Below are 27,379 nucleotides of genomic sequence, written 5' to 3'. Positions count from 1 at the left end.
GGTAAAGACACCAAATCCCATGTTTGATTCTTAGTGATAGAATCCAATTCAGCTTTCATCGCTACCATCCAATGCACACTCTGTTGTGCATCTTCAAAACATTTAGGCTCTTCTTCATCAAGGGTGCTTGCTGCCATAACAAACTCCATGGTATGTGCAGTATCATGCATATGAGCTTGCCTTCTAGTACGCCCAGCCATGGGTGCATCCAGATGACTACATTTTATAGTCTGTAAATACCATCTAGGCATTTGTCTTGCCTCCTGATTGTGCATAAGCTCTTGCTGAATTTCAGTTTCAGCACTTTGCTGAATATTCAGATCAGCCAATGGCTGATTTTCTGCATTTTCCAAAGGAGTAGCTGGCTGAACATTGAGTTCACTTGCTGAAACTCCAGCTGAATCACCAAATGTAATGGGCAACAGCCCTTCAAATACATTACGGGCAGCCTGATATGTATCTAAACCAGCCAGGGACAATTCTGATTTTGCATCAAATAGTACATCGCTTCTGACAAACACGTTTTTAGAAACTGAAAGAGTGTAAACTAAAAGTACAAGGTACAACCCTTAAACCTTAGGGTTGTAGAGGGGTGTTCACACCCGAACACAGTAAGTGCCCGTAAGTGTGTGTCATAAGCACATACAAAATAATACCATAAGTCTGGGGGAAAAAACCTCTCCTACCGAGAGTAAAAAGTGCCCCAGTGTCCTATTGATCACCGACACTCCGATGTGAGCGTAGGCGTAGGTGAGGCGTGAGTGAAATACCCAACACAATATATACAGCCAAGTGTATCTGCTGAAATCATAAAAAAAGGAGATATAATATCTTGCACCACTAAATGATGCATTGTGTGTTGGACCCCAAACATCTTAATGCACAAACTGTAATGGTCTAGTGCTGTTCTTGACATGTCTAACAAACGGAAATCTTGCTTGCTTTCCAAACTAACAAGCTAAACATACATATCCTAAGTCCATGTACTTAAATCTAGAAAGACCAAGTATAATCTCTTTATGGTGCATAGTTTTTAGCCATTGTACGTTAACATGTCTTATGTACTTATATTATATTTTCACATCTCAAACTACTCCACTATCATGGGCAAATATGGCTGCCTTTAGTTCAAGAATAGTAGCATCCAAGGTAAACATCTTGCCATCCTATTTACCTTTTGTAATCAGCTTGCAGCCATTTGCATATTCTTCAATAAAACAACCATCTCTATTGAATCTAACTTATAAATTTTGCTTAGTCATTTGTCCAATAGATAGCAACTTTTTAGTGATAGACAGTACATGTAAAACATCGTAAATAATATTTTTCTTCTCATTATGCATGACTAATGGTACAACACCTATATGCTTGATGTCATGCTGCATATCATCACTCGTACATACATAACCATGAGAATCTGTAGTCATCTCATAAAATGACTCTCCATACGGAGTCATATGATTTGAGGCACCTAAGTCAATATACTACTTTTCATCAACCTTGCCTTGCTTAGGCATATTCTTCGATACATATGTCATGGCAAACAGTCTAATCATCAACAGCATTACTAGAGGGCGTATAGTTACCATGTTGTCTACTCTTAGCTTTCATATCAGCTTGCTTTTTATGACAATTTTTTGCTATATCTCCATACCTACCAGAATAATGACAATCTTTGTCTCTATTTGACTAATCATTGAACTGCCAAGAACCGCCTCTATCTCTAGGTGATCTCTATCTGCCTCTAAAAGATCTTGATCCTCTTTGAACTCGTGCATTTTGATTGTTCCAAGCATTTTGTTGCTACTACCCATAGTTATTTAGTGTTATCACGACCTCGAGAGGCTCCTCAAGCCTTGCCACCTCTCTCTCTCTAACTAGAGTAAAAGACAATACCTCTGCTTTGAGAGGAACTTGAGCCTGTATTCAACCCAAGTTTGACTTCTTCATACAACAATAATGAAAGCAACTCATCTCGATCACAGGGTTCCGGTCTTACAAAAATAGATGTGTCAAAGGCTTTGTACTCTTTACTCAAACCATTCAAGGTAATTGCAACCATATCATCATCCTCAAACTTCGAACCAATAAAGCAAGCTAATCAACAATGGTTTTAATTTCAGTGGTGTATGCTTGTATGCTTCTACCATTTCTAGTCATGTTATTAAACTACTGCTTGAGCTGAATTTTCCTTGCATATGTTACATTTTTATAATTTTTAAAGAATCTCCCATGCATTTTTTGGAGATCAACAATCAGTGATCAGCATGGCCATAACATCTGATATGCATAATGAGAATCAATATAAAACTTTACTTTCATCCACTGTTTATGAGCCCTCAGCCACTCAACAATGGGATTCCTCTCTGGCATTTTGAGTTCAGCTTCATCTCTTATATATATAAATTCCAATACCTCTTCCACTTAGAAAGTTTTGCATTCTGAACTTCCATAGAGCAAAGTTCTTATTGTCGAGTTTCTCCCTCACAATCTGTGTAATGTTATCGATACTTGTTGCATTTGCAATAATGCTATAATCACTTGTTCAAGACAATGCAATGCCTTTTTACTAGGCAATAGCAATGCCTTCAAATAGTTACAAAACTCTGTCACAGTTTGCTAACAGTAGCTGCAAATAACTACCAAGGAAGATTTCAGCAAATGTCAATTACCTAAGACATATATGATCAACTAAGCTGGCTGTAGTTCATGTTCAGCCCATTATGAGTATGCATTTATTGCTCAAAATGACATAAACAAAGTGTATTTGTCACAGCCAATAGTAATGTAGCCAAGTTCTAAAAATATCAAATACAGCTCCCCCATATGTGTACATGACAACCAAAGGATCAATACATTCACTGAGAGTACCCAAATAGCATCAAATCCCTTGAGGCATAACCTGTCCAGATAAGTGTTGGCTGTAAACTGTATTACAGCAGCAAAATGACAATTAAACTGAGCACAATGTGAGCCTAAATCAGTCCAAGAACATCTTAAGATATCACATAGCATCCCAGCTTCAAAACATGTCCATATAAGTATCAATAGGTGCATAAATCTTATGCCAACATGAAGAGAAGTCTTCCCACAGCCAATTGACCAGCAAGCAGCCTGTTATAACCAACAGTGTATCAACTGTAAGCTGAGCAAACAATGCTCAAAACATCTCAAAGGCATCCTAGACTAGCCAAGTATCATTTGGGCATCAGTAGGCATCCATATGAGCTACAGTGAGCTTCAAGCAATGACATACATGCATGCTAAATGTGCATTAGAGCACTCTGTCTGCTGTATACAAACAATAGCTGAAGATTAGTGCCTCCTTGGAGTGCCCAAATACTTGAATATGATGCCAATCTCAGTGCCAAAGTATCCCTTCAACATCCAAGTGTGCAAACTCAGCACGTATGAGCTGTCTTAAGCCAGACTTTGAGCAGCAGAGATCAGGTGCAATTAGCGTGAGCAGCCTAAAGGCTTGCTATGCCACATAAGATCAGTCCAAAGGTCGAGAACCGCTTAATGATGCTCCAATAAACCTAAAGATGATGTCTTGGCAGGCCATGATGACCTAAAGATCCACAAACTTGAAGATCAAACCCAGCTCCACATGCCTTGATGATCTAAAAGTTCACAAGCGGAAGACCAAGTCCAGCTCCTCAACTCCAGCTCCCGCAAGGCCTGCTCTGATACCATGTCCAAAGAGAGGGAAAGAGACAGACACAAGATGGAGCTATCAAGTCAAAGGGCAAAGAACCCTCATCTTCTTCCTTATTCAATTCATTCAGTGTAACACACACACTCACTGCTAAGTCACACATACAACTAAAGAGATAGGTCACTAACTGACCACACAGACTAACCGTAATCAAGTCATACCAACTCATTCATTATAGCACACATAGTGTATAGTTGTCCTACAAGTATCCGATGTTAGTGCTAGAGCTTGATTCTCAACACAAGGTGACTTAGCAAATTCACCTTAGTTGTTGCAACTTTACCTAGAGGCTTTTGAGTTAGGGTTGACTTTGGTTGAGAAGCTCCTTGGTTTCAACAGAGCCACAAAGATCAAGAGCATTGCATGAAGGCCAATGCTCAAGATAGGGATAGCACCTCCACTGCCTCAATACGAATGGGCTTGGAGAACTAAAAGTCGCTTGATGATACTAAATGTTTGTCCAAGGTACTATTTGCTGATAGTATATCTTCTTTGGGACTTTGACAATGAGTAATCTAGATACTTCAATTCAATAGTTGTACGTGAATGTTTATCTAGAGTCCAGACTGTATCACATGCAGTATTGTACAAAAGACGGGTATGTCACCAGGATGTTTTCTGAATTTAAGATAAACATGTGATTGAATCCTAACTCTTTGGGCAAGCAAGACATTGCATAAGTTGTCCAAGACATGGGCAAGTCCATCACTAGTAGGGAATCAATAGTTGAGAGCCAAAGATGTATTGATTATTTAATATGAAACTGCAAAGCGCACATCGTAATAACTGGGGCTTTTAAAACCTCAATGCAAAAGTTTGATTTGAATTATTACATTTGGGCATAAGGCCAAAGTTTGGGTCTAGACACCCAACGTAATAATTATGGATAAAATACATTTCTATGCAAAAACATCAAGGAAAAAGCTGGAAAAACATGAGCTGAGAGTGCAGTTATTGGGACTGATTTGGACTAATCATGGCAAGTTGGGGGTAGTGCCACAACTTTTGCAACAATCATAGCAATCTAGGCAGCCAGTTGTGGCCGTTTGCATGCATCACTAACAGTCTCTCTCCTCTCTTCTGCAGTTCACCATGTTTTCTCCCTCCAGTGTGCATAGAGCATCGTGCAGGGATGGGCTGAAGTGTTTTGTGCTAGTAACAGCTCTGACTTCTCTATTCAATTTAGACTTGTTTTCCAGGATTGTGTGCAGGCTGTGTACAGCAATTTCTCTCACTTGAGGGCATTGGAATTGCTGCTGTCAATGGTCTTGATCTTCATGTAAGCACTTTTTGAGGTGGTTTTACAGAAATTGATGTTTCAAGGCAGAGCTAGTTAGTTCTAGAGTCTATTAGCCATGGTTGCTGACCAACTAGTGACTTAGTAAGCACAGTGTTGGGATGATCTGTGAAGAGCAGGTGCAAGGGCAGATTGCTGGTAAGAGACTCCAGCCAATATGTGACCCAAAATGAAATCAATAGAATGACAGCTAGGAATGGGGATGTCGTACAACAATAGGGAACGTGTTCCTTATTGGTGGAACATTCTTGCTACCCTATTAAGCTTGTTCTATGGTCAGTGACCTCTTCCCACCATTCTTGCTACACTGTTAAGCTCGTTCTATGGTCAGTGACCTGTTCCCACTATAAATGCTCCAGATAGGTTATGACATGTTTCCACAGTAAATACTCCAAATAGTCAGTGACTTGTTCCCACTGCTCCAGGTAGGCAGCACTATTTACAATATAATATTGTTGTGGGAAGGCATCATGTCCTTGTGTATTTGCAGGAAGGACTAGTACTAATTTATTAAATGAGTGAAAAAGACACATCGAATTGCCATTTTGGATATTTGTGTGAAAATTGTTGGGTATCTCACACGCCTTACTTACGCCTACGCTCATATGGGAGTGTGCGGGTGATCACTAGGACACTGGGGCACTTTTTACTCTCGGTAGGAGAGGTTTTTTCCCCCAGATTATGTGTACTATTTTGTATGTGCTTGTGGTGCACACTTACGGGCACTTACTGTGTTTGGGTGTGAACAGCCCCTTATAACCCTAAGGTATAAGGGTTATCATTTGTACTTTCAGCTAATACTCTATTCAGTACTATTGCATTGGGTATCGTGCTCAACTCTGTCTCTCACTCTCACACTGTCTACTGCACTTCAGCTGCACCTCGATCCTCTCCCATCTGACATTTGGTATCAGAGCTGGTCAGCAGCTCTGTTCGGTTCCCGAGGACTTGCGTCAGCACTGACAGCTTGTCAGTACCTGTCTGGTACAGCACGTGCAGCCTGTACCTTCGTCAGCAGCCACGTCACTTGCAGCTCAGTCCTGCCCGTCATCAGGTCATCAGTCACTCAGCGCCACGTCACTGCTAAAGGCCACCCGCCACCTGTCTATCAGAGCTCCCGCCTCTGCCGCCTGTGCCCGTCACATCCTGTGACCCCGTCACCTCCTGTGTGTCGCCTGCAGCCCCGCCAACTCCGCCAGCTGCGCGCCACCTACAGAGGTCGCTGCCACCTGTGCACAGCTCCGTCTGAGCGCCCGCCACCTGCTCAGCCTGACGCCGCCTCTGTCCCCTGCTGCGCCCCTGGACCTGCACGCCTGTACCTACACGCCACCTGTGCAGGGCCGTCGCCTCTGCACTCTGCTTCCGGCAGGCGCCAGCTCAGCCAGCGCCACCTCCCGTGGAGTCCGCCATTTGTGCAGTACCCTAAGGCGCCGCCGCCTCTGACGCGCCACCTCGAGATTCGTGCTAGTCTCGGGATCCATGCCCGTCTTCGACCTGCAGAGGTAACATTTCTGCATTTTTTATTTCCACACAGGGATTCGTGCAGCAGCAGCAGGTTCAGTTTTCAGCATTGGGAAACGTGCTGTGTCTGTCTGTGACACATTGAATGCACATTCTGGGGCTTTTGTAACAGACATTTGTGATAGAAAATTTGGGCAGAAAATTTTGGGGCTTTTGATGTTTTAGTGCTGCTGAGCACTAATTGCACCTTGGGAAGCGTGCATCAGTGACAGTTTTTTTTTGACAGAGTACCCTTTGCACATTAATTGCAGACTTGTGTTTGCTGCAATTTCTGGAAATTTGCAGATTTCAAGCCCGTACTGCATTGACATTGCTCTATTGCCTTTTGGGAAATAATGGCAAATCAGGGAGGAGATGTATTCACCTATGTGTCCAAGGAAGACCGATTGGATGGGAACAATTATTCCCTTTGGTCTTTCATGATGAAGAATGTATTAGTGGCCAAAAATTTGTGGGATTATGTCAGTGGAGAGGAAGCACGACCGGGAGTTGTGGCTCCCGCTACTCCTCCTCCAGGAGGACGTGCAAGAGGGCAACCTCAGCCCCCTCCACCTCAGCCCGCTCAGCCACTTCCCCCAAGAACTGCAGCTCAGAAAGCTTGGGATACACGGGATGCACAGGCTATGTCGCTGATTGCATTGGCAGTTCAGCGTTCTATCATTCCTCATATTCGTTCAGCAGCTTCTTCACAAGAAGCTTGGTTGACATTGGAGCAGATGTTTGCAGGAAAGAATGAGACTCGCATCTCTTTCTTGAAGAAAGAGCTAGAGACTCTAAAGATGAATGAGGGTGATTCTATGCAGGATCATCTCAACAAAATTCAGGACTTGCGGGAGCAACTCATGAATGTGGATGAGTACTACTCAGATGCGCAGCTGATTTCTACGACATTGAATTCACTGCCTCCCTCTTACTTGGCTTTTCATACTGCCTTGAACCTCACTATGAGGATTTCGAAAGAGCCCATCACTTTCATTCAGCTTGTCAGTTTGCTTCTAGAGGAGGAGCAAACTAGACGGAACAGTGGTGTGGATGGTATAGCCTCTGAGCAGGCTTTTATGTCAAGGCAGAAGGGTAAAAACAGCCAAGGGAAAAATGCTTCGCAGAGTTCTGGTAGTAGTAGCACTTCACAGACAAGTCAGAAACAGGGGGGCACGCAAGCCAAGAAAGGAAAATGCCATTACTGCAAGAAGCCTGGCCACTATATCACTGAATGCAGGAAGCGCATCGCCAAAGAGAAGAAGAAGGAGTCAGGGATGTCTGTTTCTACAGCTCCTTCCACTGCTAGCGAGTCCGCGTCCTTTGTTGTAGCCAGGGACTATTGTTTTTACACTTGCAGTTATGATGTCTCTTGGGCTGATAGAGCATTTAGCTCTACAGAGGATGCTGACACTTGGTTCTTTGACAGTGGTGCTTCACGGCATATCACATCTCGTAGAGATTTGTTTGCTTCTCTTGGTGCACCTCCCGTTGGGAAGTCTGTTCAGTGTGCTAATAATGCATCATACCCTGTTCGTGGTATTGGGGAGATTCAGCTTACAGCCATTGATGGCTCTATTTTCCGCCTACAGGATGCTTTGTATGTGCCTGGCATTAAGAAGAATCTGCTTTCCATTTCTTCTATGGCACGTTGTGGTTTGCAGGTCACCTTTGATGATGACCGTTGCATGGTCCGTGACAAGGAACACATGACATTGGTCTTGACAGGTTCTCTGTGTCATGGGTTATATGAGTTGGATGCTCTTTCGGTAGATCAGTCTGCATATTTGACATCCACTCTTACTCCTGCTATGTTAGAGGCAGAGTTATGGCATGCTCGTTTGGGGCATGTAAACTATGGCAGCTTGATGCTATTACAGCGTACTCAGATGTTGGATGGATTACCTCTCTTGGAGAGACCTCCTGAGCATTTATGCGAGGGTTGCATTTTGGGGAAAATGCATCGTTTCTCTTTTCCCCGTGATGTTGCTTTTAGAGCAACAGCCAGATTGCAGCTTGTGCATTCGGATGTTTGTGGGCCCATGCAGACACAGTCATTGGGTGGTTGTTACTATTTTGTAACATTTATTGATGACTTTACACGTTTTTGCTGGGTCTACTGCTTGAAAAAGAAGTCAGAAGTGTATGATGCATTTTTGGCTTTCAGTGCACTTGTGGAAACTCAGTCTGGTTGCAAGATTAAGACTCTCCGTTCGGACCGAGGGGGGGAATACATGTCCTCTATGCTGAATTCTTATTTGCAGCAGAAGGGCATTATCCATCAGTACACTACTGCATATACTCCACAGCAGAATGGGGTAGCAGAGAGGAAAAATCGGTCACTCATGGAGATGGCCAGATGTATGCTAAAGGCAAAGAGTTTGCCTCATAGTTTTTGGATGGAAGCCGTCATGTGCGCTTGCCACATTTTGAACAAATGCCCTACCAAGGCCTTGAAAACCGTCCACACCTTTTGAGGCTTGGCACAGCCGCAAACCTTCTGTTGGCCACTTCCGTACTTTTGGGTGTCTTGCATATGCCCATATTCCACAGGTACTTCGAAAGAAGTTGGACAACAAGGCTGTAAAATGCATCTTTATGGGATATAGCAGCGAAAGCAAAGGCTACAGACTCTATGATCCCGTGACCAAGAAGGTTTTTGTCAGCAGGGATGTTGTATTTGATGAAAAATCAGAATTATCCTTGACTGGTTTTGATACATATCAGGCTGCCCGTGATGTCTTTGAAGGGCTGCTGCCCATCACATTTGGTGATTCAGCTGGTACTTCAGCAAATGAACCTAATGTTCAGCCAGCTGCTCCTATGGAACATGCAGTAAATCAGCACATTGCTGAAACTGAAATTCAGCAGGAACTTGTACACAGTCAGGAAGCAAGACAGGTGCCTAGATGGTACACGCAGACTATGAGAGATAGTCATTTGGAAACACCCTTGGCTGGTCGTACTCGAAGGCAAACTCGACTGCATGATTCAGCACATTCCATGGAGTTTGTTATGGCAGCATGTACTCATGATAATGAGGAGCCTGAATGTTTTGAGGATGCACGACATAGTGTGCATTGGATGGCAGCCATGCAAGCTGAATTGGATTCTATTCATAAGAATCATACTTGGGATTTGGTGTCTTTGCCAGTTGGCAAGCGTGCCATTGGTACGAAATGGGTCTACAAATTGAAAAGGAATGCAGATGGATCCATAGATAAGTACAAGGCACGGCTGGTAGCTAAAGGCTACGCACAGAAAAAGGGCATTGACTATGAGGAGACCTTTGCTCCTACCTCCCGTATGACAACCATTCGGTCTATGATTGCCTTGGCTGCACATTTTGGTTGGAAAGTGCATCAGCTAGATATAAAGACTGCATTCTTACATGGGGAACTTCAGGAAGAAGTGTATGTACAGCAGCCCATTGGTTTTGCAGTTGAAGGCTCAGAAAATTTAGTATGCAAGCTGAAAAAAGCTCTATATGGTTTGAAACAAGCTCCACGAGCTTGGTACGCAAAGATAGATGCTTTCTTGCTTAGTCAGGGGTTTGTAAACAGCCCATCTGAGTCTACCCTTTATGTACATAAAGAGGGGGGATCCATGCTGATTTTGTGTCTATATGTAGATGACCTTTTGCTCACTGGAACACATGCTGATCAGATTTCAGCATTCAAAAATAATTTACAGCAAACTTTTGACATGTCTGACTTGGGTATTTTGCACTATTACTTGGGCATCCAGTTCGTACATGATGCTAGAGGCATTGGATTATGTCAGTCAAGGTACATTGGGCAACTTCTTGAGAAGTTTGGCTTACAGGATTGCAAGCCAGTTTGTACACCCATGGAACCTGGGCTCAAACTGTCATTACATGATGACAGTGATTTGTTTGATATCCATACTTATGCTCCAACAGTGGGATGTCTCATCTATCTATGCCACACTCGGCCAGACATACAGTTTGCCGTTTCAGTTTTGAGCAGGTACATGCATCAGCCTCGTATGTCGCATTGGCAAGCTGTGAAGCGTGTGTTTCGTTACTTGCAGGGTACTAGAGCTCTTGGATTGCTTTATGCCAAGGGGGGACCACTGCAGTTACATGCTTACAGTGACTCTGATTGGGCTGGTGATTTTGATACTCGTCACTCCACTAGTGGCAATTGTTTCTTTCTTGGCTCGTCATGCATTTCTTGGCTTAGCAAGAAACAATCCACTGTTGCCACGTCGTCATGTGAAGCTGAGTACAAGGCAGCCTTCACTACTGCAGTTGAGTGCGTATGGCTTAGACGCTTACTTGCTGATTTGGATGTATCTGTTACGGAGCCTACTCCTTTATATACTGACAGTCAGAGTGCCATTGCAGTGGCACGGAACCCTGTGTTTCATGCTCGCACGAAACACATAGAGATTCACTACCACTTTGTCAGAGAGAGGCTACATGCAGGTGATATCAGCCTTGTCTACTGTCCTACCACCAGCAATGTGGCAGACATCTTCACCAAAGCTCTTCCACGAGACAAATTTGAAGCATTTCGCGATGCTTTGAATTTGACGCCCTTTGGTGGCGGATGATCCTTGTACACTTGATCACTCTTCACTCCAAGGGGGTTTGTTGGGTATCTCACACGCCTTACTTACGCCTACGCTCATATGGGAGTGTGCGGGTGATCACTAGGACACTGGGGCACTTTTTACTCTCGGTAGGAGAGGTTTTTTCCCCAGATTATGTGTACTATTTTGTATGTGCTTGTGGTGCACACTTACGGGCACTTACTGTGTTTGGGTGTGAACAGCCCCTTATAACCCTAAGGTATAAGGGTTATCATTTGTACTTTCAGCTAATACTCTATTCAGTACTATTGCATTGGGTATCGTGCTCAACTCTGTCTCTCACTCTCACACTGTCTACTGCACTTCAGCTGCACCTCGATCCTCTCCCATCTGACAAAAATTGTAGTACAAGTTGTAGCAAGAAAGAGTTTTCCAAGATAGGGTGGACTCAATGTGCATCTCATTGATTGAACTTAATTATGAAGAATCTTGGAAAGATTCAATATTCAAAAGAGAAAAGAGCATTGTTAAGTTTGCCACTTACACGCCTGGAGTGCATCCTATTTACATGGCTAACAATGACTTGGATTAGTTAAACCCATCAGTCATCCATTTTGGTTATATATTTATGGTTGGAAAGTCCATCATGGACTTCTAATAACAATACTCTCGAGGGAATGGGTTGCTTGGGGAAAGAGGTTTCAAGCAAAAGCCTTTGCCAAAATGACATGGATAAAGCTTACTGGTAGGATGCAAGGCATCTATCAGTCCCATATATATGATGTTGCGGATCACAAATATGGAGAACACTTTAGATCTGTAAGTACATGGAAAAGATTAAAAAGTGTTAAAGAGAAGCATGCACTAATCTCAAGAAAAGTAAATTGCTCATTTTTCTCCTACATTACCTCGTAGATTAGTTAATTTTCTATTAGCAATTACTACGAGTTATTTATACATGTGATTGCAACTAGTACAATTACTATATGATGTATGACATTCGTGCAATATGGAACAACAGATGGGATTGGTTTCACAAGCCAATCATACAATTGCACATTCCATATATCACTTGTGGTGTAATGAAGAGCAATTCTCAAATGACAAGCTAGAAGCGGGGTTACGAAGTAATTTAAAAAGTGGTTGATGGAGATGTTACTACCTGTCTTGAGGATGATCTCTTGATTCCACATAACAATCTCTTTTATCATCCCACTAGCAAGTTGCAAGAGAGAACTTCAGCCAACTTCTTGTGGAAGAAGTATCTGAACGCTCTAATATTGATAAGTAAACAATGGACATGTATAAATAGTAGAAATTCATCATCTTCATGGCTTTTAGCTCATATTTTCCTATTTTGTATATGAAGAAAACATGTTTTCTCACAACATTGTGATTCACCTTCTACTAAGAGGAAATATAATAGATGGGGCCCTATTGCAAAAATATTGAGGCAATCACAATTGGAGAGAGTTACATTTTGTCATGGCAACCTCTATTTGATTGAGAGATCCTTCTTTGCTCTAGAGTCGAAGCAAGTGAATGTGGATAAAATCAACATAAAGAAGATGGGTGATCTTACTATCTATAAGATGCTTTAAGAGAAGATATCTACAACTGCAAATCAGACCACTAAGTCACAATTATGAGAGAAGCTTGAGGTCAATGTGCTACTTCCACCTCACAATCATCTCCACCAAGCTCAGCCAACATTGCTGTGTCAACACCAGCTTTCATTGGAGTCTCACTCAAATGAGGATATCCCGTCTTCCTCTACTAGTGGTATATAGTAGTACTGATAGCAACTAAGAGGACAAGGAGGCAAAGAAAACCCATGCATCACACAAGATAATGGATTATGCAAAGCGATCATGTCCAAGACTAGACATATATTTTACTAGTATTATATAGTTGATCATTTCATGGATTGTGAACATGATGATTATTGGAAGTTTGTTTTGTAGATTGTGTTTGTGTCCTGAGTCTTGACTGGAATTTCAAACTCTCTTTTTTGAGCTTATATGACATCGTGTGTATTGTACACTCTTGAGTTTCAAATATTGAATAGTCTTAGTTAGAAGTTCAAATACATACACAAGCTTACCTTTTGTGTATAATCTAAAATCTATCTCGCAACTTTGGAACCTATTTCCATTTCCCATTTTCAATAACTCCTGCCATCCATGTTTGTGTAACACCCTTGACAATTGGATGTTTGAAACTTGATATGACTTTTAAATTGTGACCATTACTCATAGTTCATCATGTTTCACATTGTTATCAGCTTATAGGGCTGCTAAATAAGCATAACCCCACCATGCACCCCAAGATTTCCCCTCTCTTTTGTATTGCTCCCCCCACAATCCAAATGTCCAAACAAATTCTTTCCCTAATTCCCACAAAATCTAATCCATGGTTCACCCCGTGGCACAATCACACACAACAACAGACATGGATCAATCCATCTCAGTAATGAACATGTATGTGACATAGTTGGTGAAAGTGATGTGCAGTTTGCTTTTTAGAATGGATCTACCTTTACTCTTCGGAATGTGTGCTATATACCCAAGCTTACTAAGAGCTTGACATCTACTAGTCTATACTCTTACTACTTTTGGGAGTCAGTCAAGAAAAGTTCACAAGGAATCATTTGTTGTTGCTAAAGGAGCCAAAGTTGGCACTTTGTATCCCCTTCATGTAACTTCTGTGAAAAATCATGGTATTTGCAATGACAACTATTTCCTCTACCACTAGCATCATATCTTACAATTTTCTTGTAAACAACCCAAACATTATGCATTAAGTTCTCAATGCAGCTCCAGCTTGGACTATTCCTCAGATACATATCCTGCAAAAACTGATTGGTACTTCAAAAGTAAGTGCTTCAAAAATCTTCCTGAATGGTGGCCCATTATTCGATGTTAGTTCGTTGTCTACCAAAAGTTGTACTTCCTTGATTTATGCCCCTACATCCATCCACATTTTCGAGCTAAATAGAAAACCAAGATAATTTGAAGTTTATTAAATGATGCAAATATCCATTTTATTAAAGAATAGATCATCCAAAGTTCAATGTGACCACATGATTATGATATCCTCCTCCAAAATCTTCCCAAAATAAGTCCATTGCTTTGCCCTATGCAATGCCTATCACAATATCATTGCTCCAATGTTAGTCTTGAATCCTTGAGAACATATTGCTATCCATGAAATAATTTATGATTCTTCAAGACATGGTTTTAACCTGAAGGTCGGGTGGTATATTTTCCATCACATGGATTAGGTCGGCCTTTAGGCATGACTTCAGAACCTAGTTCTCAGCTGCTCGAATCCCAATCACAGACTGCCCCCTCAGGATAGACTTATGGATAAATGACTGCTCTTTAAAGCATGTAAACAAGGTTTGAATATGGATAGCATACCAGAAACACTGAAAGAGCATACGCATCCCTGTCAATGGTGTTATTGTGTTAGAGAGACTTGGACTCGCAATCTTGGTTATGAGCACACCCTTTGAACACAAGGGGACTCTAAAACCAGTGTTTGCATCACTTTATTACAGAAATCGACACCAGGGATCCTCTTGTGATTTCTCAATCATATGTGAAAAAACAAATTAAGTTGCAGTTTGTAAAGATCTGTGGTGTGGAGTGGATATGCAGATATACAGCAGTGATACTGAGATGAGGGAAGCAAAATTAGCTGACAATCTGAGATACTTTTCAAACCAGTTGTTAAAGCCAGTCCGAACTGTCAAACAGTCCACAATCTTGTCTAAACAAGATAATGCACATTATCAGCACATTTTTCTAACATGGTGTTGTAGGGTCCCCGCCAGATTTACAAATGTATGTTCCAAGGTTTGCAAACTTTCTACCATGTCAGTGCAGCCTATATGGAGGCAACCCATTGTGTCTTTCTGTCAAGAGTAAAAATATTTGAGAGGCTGCTAAAGCAAGGGACATAATCATATTATCCTATATATGAAGTGTTCAAACCTCAAGCGAAAGCTTGATAATTTGATCTGGGTCCATCTTCTCAGAGAAATTTGCTCAACTAGAACAGTATGAACTGCTGCTGAGCTGCAAGTTGGTGAGACTTACAACCAGTTGAGATGCATTACCTCTTCACTTCAGGTAACATCAGCTCAGCCTACTCAAGATAGACTAGTAAATTTGCACTCCCAAATGGCTGATGTTTGCAAACAACCATTCTAAGCTCACCCAACCACTTCTGCCCAATTAAATATCAAGAGGAATTTTTAAAAATATGTATCTGAATAAGATAACTGTCCAAATATGAAACTCTCCAGCATAGCAATGTCCATATCACAGTTATACTGCTTTCTAAATCTGGCAAATCTCTTTTTACAAGTTCTAGAGAGGAATGAAAAATATTACAAACTGAGGTAACCCGAGTTTCCACATCGGTGTGAACACACGTTTAACTATTAAATGCCAAAAAGCTTATATTTGACTAAAGACATGCCTTGATTTCTAGCAGAAGCACATGCTTTGGCTTCGCTTCACCATCAATGAGAGAAGTAGCTACAGATGATCCTGGCTGAGACAAGTGGAAACCCATACCAGCTACTTCCTGCATGCCAAAAAGCAGATGTTCATAGTCGTTTCAGTGCTTTGAGGACGATAAGAAGGTATACAGTGAGCATGAATTTGACCTCTGGATCTATCAAACACTCATGCTCATGTCCCCATATTACAAAATCCAAAAAGCGTGGTAAGAACTGCTCATTGATTGCATTTTTGGGATTTGTTTTGACCCTGTAATTGCATATGAGCCAAACGAAGGTGTAGTCAAATCAACAAGTGGATATGTCAAAAATCTGCAGCACAATTTATTACCGATTCTGATGGAGAACAAGTATGTTGAACCAATCAGAGACAGCGTTATCATCCTGAACTTCTGGGCGGATCCACCGGACTGCATGGGGAGTCTGTAAAAAGTAGTAAACACTAATAAGAAATGAATATCTTCAAAAGTTGAGGATAAGAAGTGTTGTTGAATTTTTCAGCATTCAGAGTAGTGTATGGGCTCCAGGAGAATATATTTCACACTTGCTGACCTGAAACATACGATTCAGGCGCTCATCACGTATGTTTCCAAAACCATATAGAGCCACCTTCGTTGTTCCCTGCCAAAAAAAAAGCCCTTACTTTTGTTTTCATCACTATAACTCTGATTATGTGACCATAAAGCTTTCAATGCCTGTAACTATTAGGGGATATCTCACTTTCTGAATAAGGATGGGATGCAGAGTAATCTGGCCCACACCTGAACCTCCTAACACCATTTTACCAAAATAATTGACAAGATTGCATGCAGAGAGGATGTCTATAGCAGAAAGATTGTCCTGCAGAAAGCACGCCCAAACAATTTTACACTTCACCATGGCAAAACAAAAGTTGACAATGTCAATTTCTAAACCAAATAATTTAAACCATACCACTCCTGCTGGATCATCATGGTTGCCATGGATAGTAAACACTGGTAAGCCTACATTGAAATGTGGATCCTCATAATTGACATGTCCAAATCTACAGACAAACAATATAGCAGCTATCTTGAAGTAAAACCTTTTCCCATCAATGAGAAAGTCCAGAAAGAGAAAACAACATATTCAATCAGCCTATAAAGCCTGCACCCTCAGATTTTTTTAAAGGAAATGCAACAGACTTTTTCATGAAGGCATTTATGCTGTAATTTTTCTTAAGAACACCCCATTCTAAATGACAAGACTATCAGAATACACATTTACCCCACAACATTAGGATCAGAAAAGATTCTAGCATTCCCCAGGTCTTTAAAGGGTAACACAGTTGGAATATGAATTCAGTGTGAAATAAAGAAAGCCTTGAAATATAAATTCAGTATAAATCAATAATGAATGAGTGAGGAAGAGATACAACTTAGGCTCAAGAAGTGGAAGCTGTCCAACAGCCACTGTCTCTTGGGAGCATGCCAAGGGAGAGTGTGAGGGAGAGTCATCCTCCAAGAACAAATCTGAAGTTCAGCAAACCACCACCAATATTGATGCAAAAATATGATGTAGCCCTCTCTAGCAGGTATGTTTGTGTTAGAGCATAGATCAATATCTTAGATATATCCCTGCAAGCAAGCAGTCACCCCCTCCCCCATGAGCTACCATCACATACCTGATGACCCTACTTGCCTGCAACCACCATCCCTTAACCTCGCATTGCCCCACCCTATGCACTGCCTCGCCCTCAATGCTGCCCCACTCTTTGTTGCCGGTCCTATCCCCCTTGCGCTGCTGGCCCACCCTCGGCACTACCTACCCTTTGTGTTACCCCACTCCAGCCCATGCCCCTCTATGTTGACTTGCTCCAGCCCACCTCAAATGTCCACCTAATATCCAACCTGCACACAAGATGCGACACAAGCTGTATCCACAAATATAAAGGGATTGGACATCAAACTCACCTCCCAGCCATAGAGCCAAACAAGCTTACCTCAAGCCTAGGAGCTAGCAACACACTCCGGGTCACAACCATGTTCCAAGGGTTGGCGTTCCATACCACTAGTCCACAACATCCCAAAATACAAACATGTCTGCATGTGGGCCAAGAGTCCAAGAGTGGTAATCACACAAGATGTGCACAACAGAGCCTCTATTGAACTAAAAATACATTACATACTAACCAGCTCTTTTAAAACAGCCCCAAAACATGTAGATTACCAAAGGTTTCATTAAACGGTGTGCGGTCCTAGAGAATTTCTATGTTCCATAAGCAAAACCCTAATTTGGGAGGATCCTTCTACATCAATAAAGAGAGACACTGCCCACTGTTCAGCCCATCCTTGTCTTGTAGGTTTCAGCCATCAGCCCTTTTTCACTAGCTGCCCACCCCCGAACAACTGCTGCTATGTGGTCTACAACTGTCACCCAATCACCCACCACACCACTACTGCCAATGATCAACTACCATCATCTTCAAGCAGTTACATTGCTGCATTTACTAGTTCCAGCCCCAAAAACTGCTGCATTCACATTTCCACCCTGCTGCCCTTCCAGTTCCAGCATTGGCTTGATTTGCATTTGCATCTACAACGTGTTGTTTTTGTGTTTTCAGCACTTTTCTTCATTAGCCTGTGCTCTAACTGGCAGTTATTGCACTCGGCATCCATCTCCACTGGATGACACACATTGACACCTCCCTCAACCCACTGCTGTGAGAGCCACCAACTATTGGACTGCTCTGCCCACATTCAATGCTTCAAGACAGCAAAGTGCTTCAAAGTCAGCAATCAGCCACAAAGTTGAGTCAAAACAAGGTGATAATAGACTTAGAAATAATTTAGCAAATAATGGCAAGTTTATACCTATGGACCTTTTAAGAGAGTGCAAAGAGAATGGCCTATGTTTTAAATGTGGTGAAAAATATATGACTAATCATGCACCTAAGTGCACTTACAAGAATGTTAAAGCCAAGAAATACAATATGATAGTACTTGAGGATAAGGATTAAGGGGTTATTCAAGAACCAACTATGATAATACACTTAGAAATAATTTAGCAAATAATGGCAAGTTTATACCTATGGACCTTTTAAGAAAGTGCAAAGAGAATGGCCTATGTTTTAAATGTGGTGAAAAATATATGATTGATCATGAACCTAAGTGCACTTACAAAAATGCTAAAGCCAAGAAATACAACATGATAGTACTTGAGGATAAGGATTAAGGGGTTGTTCAAGAACCAACTATGTGTGCACAAGCTGAATTTGAAGAGTATGATGAGGATCTTAATCCAGACCAATCTTATGAGGTTGCTAATAGATTCCCATTTGACCCCGGTGGGCATGTTCCTTTTAATCCTGGTGGACTATCTTTCTTTCCTTTTAGTTGAGGTGTTTTTATCATTTAACCACCATTTTCTACACTTCTAGTAGGGCACTTGGGCAAGTGAACAATTTCCCACAAGGAACAATGTCCAAGTGGCACCTTGATCCATGTGCAGTTTCCACCGGCGGTTCTTTCACCATCTTACCACCACACCTATATAAATCTTCTCCTTTTTTCCTCATCATTGACACTCTCAAGTGATCAAGATAGCTTGCCTATTTTGTGATGTGGTGGATCTAACCATCCCTTTTTATTCTCCCCCCAAGGCACAATTACTTCACAAGTGGTCAGGATAGCTTGTTTATTTTGTGATGTGGTGGATCTAACCATCCCTTTTTATTCTCCCTCCAAGGCACAATTACTTCACAAGTCGCAAGCCATATCTTCTCCCCAAAAAAAAAGTTCAATGTGGTTTCATCTGCCTTTGTAGGTCCTAGTAGGCCACTAGACAACCGACAAGCATCCTCTATCTAATGCCTTGGCCTCTCTAGGGTGATCACTTGGGCTCCCTTGGTAAGATAACCATCACCTCAATAGTCTTGGTAGGCCACTATGCAACCGACATGCACCCTTTGTATGATACCCTAGCTCCTTTGGGATAGGATGCCTTAGGGTAAAACATAGTTTTGGGCCTGAGAGGGGTTGTTGAGCTAAAAATGCATTACAAACTTATTAGCTCTTTTAAAACAGCCCCAAAACATGTAAATTACCAAAAGTTTCATTAAATAGTGCACGGTCCTAGAGAGCTTCTATGCAAAACCCTAATTTGGGAGAATCCTTTTGTATCTATAAATAGAGAGGCTGCCCACCCTGCAACCCATCCTTGTCTTGCAAGTCTCAACTATCAGCCCTCTTCGACTGGCTATCCACCCCCCGATAACTATTGCTATGTGGTCTACAGCTATCACCTAGCCCCCCATTGCTATCGATGATCAACTTGTTGAGAAACCGCTTGTTCAGTTTACACACTTCATTTAAGGTTTCGCACTAATAACCCCAAATATCATCACCGTGTTCTTATGTTTTTGAGTTTCTCTTCTCTCTCAGTGTTTGCCGTACACACTCGGTGTTTCTTCCCGCAAACCCTACTCTCTCTCTAATCTCTGTCATTTTTGACACAACTACCATCATCTTCGGGTAGTTACATTGTTGCATTTTAAATTGTTGCATTCCAGTTTTCAACATGTTGCCCTTCCATTTCTTGTATCGGACTAATTTACATTTAGCTCTATTGCAAGTCACTTTTATATTTTCAGCAATTCGCTTCATCAACCTTTGCTCTGACTAGCGGTTACTACACTCGCGATCCGACTTTGATGGACGACACACATCAACACCTCCCTCAACCCCACTCCCATGAATGATGAGAGCCATTGGTTGTTCAACACCTCTGCCCTTAAGCATTCTGTACATTCTCTCATGCATTTACATTATTTATTCATTCACTTCAAAGTTATATTTCTTCTCTATTTGTCTTTGTGTTTGCGTTTTGCATTTTTGTGTTTTGCATTATGTGTTTAGGGTTCGTGTTTATTGCATTATAGTCTAAGTTATTGTATTTTAACTATGTTCATACATTTTGTGTTTTCTCTGTGCAAGCCCTAGCATATCTTCACATTCTTGAGTCCTACAAATAGGACTCGAATGCCCTAACCCTGAAGTGTCCTTTGTGCATTCACACTAAGTCACTGTGACCAATGCTACTAACATTCATCCAAATGTCCAAGGATGTAAAACTTTCCCCCTTCCAGCTCCTAGGTGATTCTTCCACTTAATCAAATACTCAAGACAAACAATCTAGCACAATTGTTTAGTCCTATGGTCAAGAACCAATTCCGGTTCGAGTGGAATATATCGAGATGCGCCCTCAAGCCATGGGACTTCCTCAATCGGAACTATCAACTCATCTTGCCCAAGTCATTTTTTTAAACGATTCACATGGAACATAGGGTGAACTTGGATCTCTAGAGGTAAATCAAGCTCATAAGATATGATACTTACCCTCCAGGCTCTTGATAATCTAGACAGCACTGCAATGCATCAAAGATAACTTATGGCACTTGCCAATAATCATTGAATCAAAGTCCTTTGGGACTTTAGGGTAAACCCACATATCCTCTTGCAGCTTTCGAGAGAAGTGATGTTGATTAACATAAAAAAGGCACAATTTTGGGCCATTTTAATACTTTCCCTCACAATCATCAACGTCTCCTACGTATTCTACAAAAAGTCCAACACGAAATCCAATTTTACCCCCTGAGCTCAATGGCAATCGGTGGTTTCTTCGACTCATAACTGTGCATAAGCATAAATAGGCTATAACCAATAGCCAAGTGCTTAACATTGTTAGAAGCAAACTCAATCTAAGAATACTCAAAGGACAACATGAACAATGGAGTTTCCAATTTTTGAAAAATCATCTATAAGAAACAACCAATGAACTTACGGTCTTGATCACTAACTACTTCATTGGGTAAACCATAAATCCTGTAAAGATAACAATAAAGAGACCAGCCAACTCATGGATTCTGACGGTCATCTTTGTGAGAATGAATCAAGCCATTTTGATTAATCGGTTGACCACTCAATTCATACAGGTTAATCTTACTACAAAATCCATAGAAATACTACTCCACCTCTTATTGGGAATTTGTAAAGGATGTAAGATCTCCACTTGTGTGCGATACTCAACATTATTAAGCTAACACTATGGACACTCAAGCACATATTACTCACCCAAAGACTTCATGTGCAACCAATAAAAGTAGCAAGTAACCAAGGCCAAAGTCTAGTGTATGTCAAGATGTTCTACGCTCAAAATGTCATGTCACTCGTACAGAATTTTTTTGTGGATATCCCAATCGTCAAGCACGCACACTTTACCTTGTTTAAAAAGTAATCCATTATGAAAGAAATACTTTTCCACCATATTTCACTCAATAGCTAGCTTTTGGAAATCTAAACCACCAAAGCTTCTTGAGCTACTAGATCCATCTTGAACTAATCAACAAATCATATAACAAAGTAAGGATCATTTGGCAATACCCTTTGAGCGAAAGATAGAAATCAATCAAAATTTCAGAGAACAACAAGGCATTATCCTCATGGATCTCACGAAGGGTATCAGCAACCATATTAGTTGCACCCTTTCAGTAACAACTACAAAGTCAAACTCCTATATAACCTCTATCTATCTCGCCTTCTACCTATGGAGATCAGGCCAAGCACAGAGGTACTTCAATGAATGGTAGTCAATCCAGATAATGAACCGGACATCATGCATGGATGACCACCAACAATTCCTTTTCTTGAGTGGCATAACATGTTTGGGCATCCATGAGCTTATGGCTCGCAAATGCAACACGTCAGCCATCTTGATAAAGACACCCTAGTAACCAATCGTTTCAATGTTCAAAAACGTTGATCGTGTTGATTGGTCCAAACAACTAGCAAACTAACATGCTTAGGCCAATCGAGCACTACTTGAACCTTTTCAAGATCAAGACATATGCCATCAATCAAGATGACATGTTCAAGATATGAAAGCTCCATGCGAAAAAATTTACACTTGGATAGTTTTGCAAACAATCGCTCTCATCTTGAGAGACATGCTATTCATGTAAGTCTAGGTAGGCTCTTGCCCACTCGAACACTTGGTCGGTCCTCCACCGCCTTGGGAGGTTTACTGAGAAGGGGGGGTCCCGGTGCAACCAAGCTCCATTGTTCATTCAGCTTGCGAGCTATCCTATCTGCATATAGGAAAAACTGCTAGCATGGCTCTTGTCCGTTCTCTCAGCTAATATTTGGAGGGGATCCCCCCCGAAAAAATTTGAGTCCTTTCTCAGAAAAAAAAGGATTGCAAGCAGGTATGGCCATGCAGAAAGCATGTAGATGGCAAAGCATGAAACAGCACAGGGGTGGCAGCACCTCAGCAAACTAATGAGTCAATCAAAAAAAAGACAGCAGTAACAAATACAACGAAGCAGTGGGGCTGCTAGATATGGCATGAATCACAAGGAAGGTCAATGGACAAATCACACTCAATTACGAGCTGATGTTCTTTTTCTCCGAAACAGTACACAAGTTATAGGATCCCAGAAAGGAAACATGGCCATCAGAGAGCAATAAAGAGCAACAAGAGAAGCATTAAGCACTCAAGTCAAGCAACACTAGAGACCGTGTTGGATGATAGAAGACAGCATAGTCAATCACCTAAGTCAGTAAGCTGCCCAAGTTGCATTAACAAGCCAGCACTCCACCTTTTCTGCCGACAAGACTAAACCTGGACATAGGGTTCATGTTTCCCATCCATCAAGGCTTGTTGACACGCACATCATTTATCTCTAGCCCACACAATCATTGCATGATAACAATCCCAACCATCATCTAAAACATAATGGAGAAAAATAATTAAGAAAGAGTATCTAAGGTACAGTTTTGCTTAACCTCCACAGCTCACCCCTAATGAATCTTGAACTGCCAAATTCCACTTACAAAACTGGTGCTGCTGGCAGACACATCTCTTGGATTTCAAGAATTAACCAGGCAATATCAGTGAAAGAAATAAGACCGACATAGGTCCCAAACTGGATATTGGAAAGCAAAGAAGATTGTGCTCCTCATTTAGCATATATCTGACTTCATAATACAGTTGCTCAATTGAGCTAGAGCGTCTTTGTACAAGTAAACACTTTGAATTCAAGCTTCATAACCTTTTGAGGTTCACCTAACCTGTTAGGAAAGTTTATTGTCTGGTCACTAACAACTTGAAACTGCACTGGTCGATCATTGAGGCAATAATGTCGTAGAATCTCCAATGTTCGGACTAGAGTTGTCCGTGAGGGTTTGTTTTCATGGAAAAGGTCTCCCCCTAATAGTAGAAAGTCGACCTGAAAGCACAAATCACTGGTCAGCATTTGGGAAAAGGCAATGTTCATCGCTCCTTTGCTTCTTTGTGTTTTTCCATTTGAGTTAAATCGTGCATTTTCATCATATAGAAAGGCCATATGTGAAAGTAGTTCATGTCATGAATAACACAGCGTAAACGGAACTACACTGCTCCCAATGCTTTTGATATGGAACTCCTTTTAACTCATTGTATAGAAGCCTGATGCACTCAATGCTCAAAACAAAGAAAAGTAGGCGATTGCAAAAAACATACTTCAAAATCTTTAACCATACGAGAACTGGCAATAGCAATCCGTCAATTCAAGGAACTCAATTCAAATGTCACTAAATGTGTTAGTAAATGTGAAGCTTGCACGGCATTATTCCTACACCAGACATATCACAAACTGTGAGCTTTGGGACATTGTCATATATGAGGTTTGATTGCTTGTACCATTGCTCGGAATAACTACGTGGCATGATGCGCACTCATGGATAGAGATCATTCACACTCTTTATCAGGAGTGGTAGAGACTACAAAATAACTCCAAGCACGAGGAGCAAGAGAAGCTTTTCTTGATAATGTTATTTAGCACCTTCTTTCAGCTGAAATTATATACAATCTAGCATGACAGACACCAGAACAGTTATTCATGCAACTCTTATATTAGAATCTCCTTGTGATTAGCTTCTAGGGAATTATGTTGTTCTTTGTGTTTTATATTGTATTTTACTTTTGGTCTTGAAACTACATTGTACAAGACCGTTCATCTTAGCAGACCCAAGACCCAGTAGTGAAACTCGTTATTCGTTCCAGCTGCTTGTTGAAATTACTTCAACCGTTGAGAAGGTCATAGCTGAAAAACACAAATCAAGGATCTCAAATATTCAGTCTTAGAAATATTCAAAAGCCACCATCCTTATGAATTTTCCTTTTGTGTTTAGCTTGGCTTGAGGTTTCCCAACTCAATTTCTTGTCTCAAACCTGCCAAAATGACAGCAAGCCCTCCAAGAACATGATCTTCAAGGACATGTTTGAGGTTTAGCTTGGCTTGAGGTTTCCCAACTCAATTTCTTGTCTCAAACCTGCCAAAATCACAGCAAGCCCTCCAAGAACATGATCTTCAAGAACATGATTTTCCTTTTTTGTTTAGCTTGGCTTGAGGTTTCCCAACTCAATTTCTTGTCTCAAACCTGCCAAAATGACAGCAAGCCCTCCAAGAACATGATCTTCAAGGACATGTTTGAATTCAATGGCTCTTACCCATTTGTTAACAGGAAATGCTTGTGGCAATACTGTAGGCTAAATAGGATCATTTGCACGATCTGTTAATATGGTCCTCAAAACTCAACCCAACAAACTACAGTTTGCTAGAAAGATTAGTTATCATCGATCTTCGCAAGAGAAATGAGAGGAAATCATGGTCACAACCTCTGAACAATTATTCATCACCTCTTCTATCTGTCCTTCATCGTTGAATCTTGGGTTTACAAAAGAGAAGAAAGATTTGCCAAGAGTATTAAGGCTTCAAAAGCTTTGCCAGCCTTTGCACAACTACTTTATTGATTATCAAATTAATCCTCAATACGTCTAATGCAAATTAATCCTCAATACTTGAAATGCATGCCTATCACATCACCCACTTACTTGGCTTTAGTCCCCATTCACACATTAATTAGCCTAAGCCCCTAAACTCTTTGGCCTTAGCCCATGTTCATACATATATCTTACATATACGTAATTATGAAGAATCACCCCCCAAGCTTTGCACAACATGCCTACCACATCACCCACTCACATGGTGGTGTAAGTCTATGTCCACAATATTAATTGGCCTAGGCCTGTAAAGTGTTTAGTCATTGCCACTGTTCACATGTGCATCCCACAGATAGGTAATTGGTCCTGCCCCTTGTATTAAGCCACAAGATATTACCACTTCATTTTTCATACTTTTCTAGCATTTTTTGGCTCTTATAACAGTTCCAAAATGCATTAAATCAATTAATATGAAGCTCCAAAATATTTAGTGGGATAATTGGATCATAAAGTTCTATAAGAAAGAGACAGTGTGTGCACTACCAGTTTCATCCCTTCATCTCACATACCCTTCAGTGCCAGCTTTCCTCCATCATCATCATCATATTTTCCCTCGCCAAGCTGCCACCTTGCTATCCACTAATCTTCAAGTGCTGCTCCTGCATGCATTTGGCACTCCCACCCTTTTGCCATCATATTACTGTTGTTGCCTGTGGCGCACCACTTCTGGAGGCTACATTTTATTCCTATAGCTGTCAACTGTTGGTCTTCTCCAAGAGGCTGCTTTTATATCCATAAGGTTATGTTTGAATACTGCCCATCTGTTATGGGTGTGTTCCATCATTAGAATGCACCACCTTGCTGGTGGTGACATCATGCTGCTGTTCCTGCCCTGGACACCCTACATTAATCAAGAAATGCTGTGTTTGCTGTCCCACTGGCTGACACTGCTGCCTATGACAGATTTCTGCATCAACCTCAATGGACTGCTGCACTTGACGTCTATTCTTGCAGGACAACACTCCCCCTAAGCCTACTCCCAGGAGGACATTGGATGTTGGACAGCCTCCACTCCTTGAGCACACAGTTGTATCTCTTCGCTACTCGTTCATCTTCTTCTTCTTCTTCTTCTTCTTCTACATTTTGTCTGGGTTCATTGTGTTACACATTTCCTACATTCTTTGTGCTTTCTTTGCAAACCATGGTGTATCCTCACATAGTATAAAAGCTGGTACTCTTCAGAAGTGTATACTACATGACTCTTGTGAGAGCTAGGTTTGCAACAGCATTCAGCAGGCCATCCAACATCATCTTAGCCAAGCCTACCGGCACATCCATAAGCCCCTTTTGAGACGTAAGAGGGAAAACCCTCTATTGCTCCTTGTTGAAATTATCCTAGTTACAATTAGTGGAAATCTAACAACATAGGAACTATCTCCATTATGGTGAAAAGGGGACCCAAGTTTGGCGTAATTAGTTAGGTGGCTAGTGGTATTTTAGATGGTGATATCTAGGTAGTTGGTTTGGCTCTCAACACTTTGTATTTGCCTATAAAAGAGGCCTCAACTCATTAATAATTTATCATTCTTGCACTCTACTTTTTGCTCCCATTGTCTCTCACTCGTCAAATGTTTCCTTGTTGATACATAGATTGAGCTGTACTCTAATTTCAAACCGCCAAGCTCCTCCAACAATCTTCGAAGCCACACAACCTCACATGTGGTGGAAGACGCAGCCCGATACTCCGCCTCAATAGAAGAAAGGGCTACCGTGGGCTGCTTCTTGCTACTCCAAGAGATAACACCTGTACCCAAGATAAAACAGAAGCCTGTAGTAGACCGTCGGTGATCCATATCGTCAGCCCAATCCGAGTCACTCCAACCTACAAGAACCAGATCAGAAGCATCTGTACCTGCAGGATAAGAAATCCCTAAGTCAGAAGTGCCCCTCAAATACCGAAGAATCCTCACGGCAACCTGCCAATGCACCTGTTTCGGTT

At 41.4% G+C, this 27,379-nt stretch overlaps 1 protein-coding gene across 5 annotated transcripts in view; it reads right to left on the bottom strand.

Annotated features, from left to right (window-relative positions):
* The window catches only part of MRE11 (DNA repair and meiosis protein (Mre11)), a 96,548-nt gene that overhangs the window by 32,217 nt on the left and 36,952 nt on the right, over nucleotides 1-27,379 (bottom strand). For all 5 annotated transcript variants that reach the window (XR_015689428.1, XM_087671055.1, XM_087671056.1 and 2 more), the window contains 7 exons: nucleotides 23,688-23,845; nucleotides 16,537-16,627; nucleotides 16,324-16,443; nucleotides 16,156-16,224; nucleotides 15,935-16,026; nucleotides 15,751-15,853; nucleotides 15,561-15,668 (listed from right to left, as the gene is read on the bottom strand). Coding sequence is in view for 4 of the 5 variants with exons in the window: in XM_087671055.1 (XP_087527181.1) it covers nucleotides 15,561-15,668; nucleotides 15,751-15,853; nucleotides 15,935-16,026; nucleotides 16,156-16,224; nucleotides 16,324-16,443; nucleotides 16,537-16,627; nucleotides 23,688-23,845 (741 nt within the window). In the remaining variant the exon portion in view is untranslated. The remainder of the gene's footprint in view (nucleotides 1-15,560; nucleotides 15,669-15,750; nucleotides 15,854-15,934; nucleotides 16,027-16,155; nucleotides 16,225-16,323; nucleotides 16,444-16,536; nucleotides 16,628-23,687; nucleotides 23,846-27,379) is intronic.

Source organism: Lygodium microphyllum, chromosome 29 (genome assembly GCF_053477565.2).
Source record: "Lygodium microphyllum isolate KBCC chromosome 29, Lygodium_microphyllum_v1.1.10, whole genome shotgun sequence".
NCBI classification, from domain to species: Eukaryota; Viridiplantae; Streptophyta; class Polypodiopsida; order Schizaeales; family Lygodiaceae; genus Lygodium; species Lygodium microphyllum.
The sequence above is the reverse complement of the archived record's forward strand: the minus strand, read 5'-3'. Positions and strand labels throughout refer to the sequence as shown.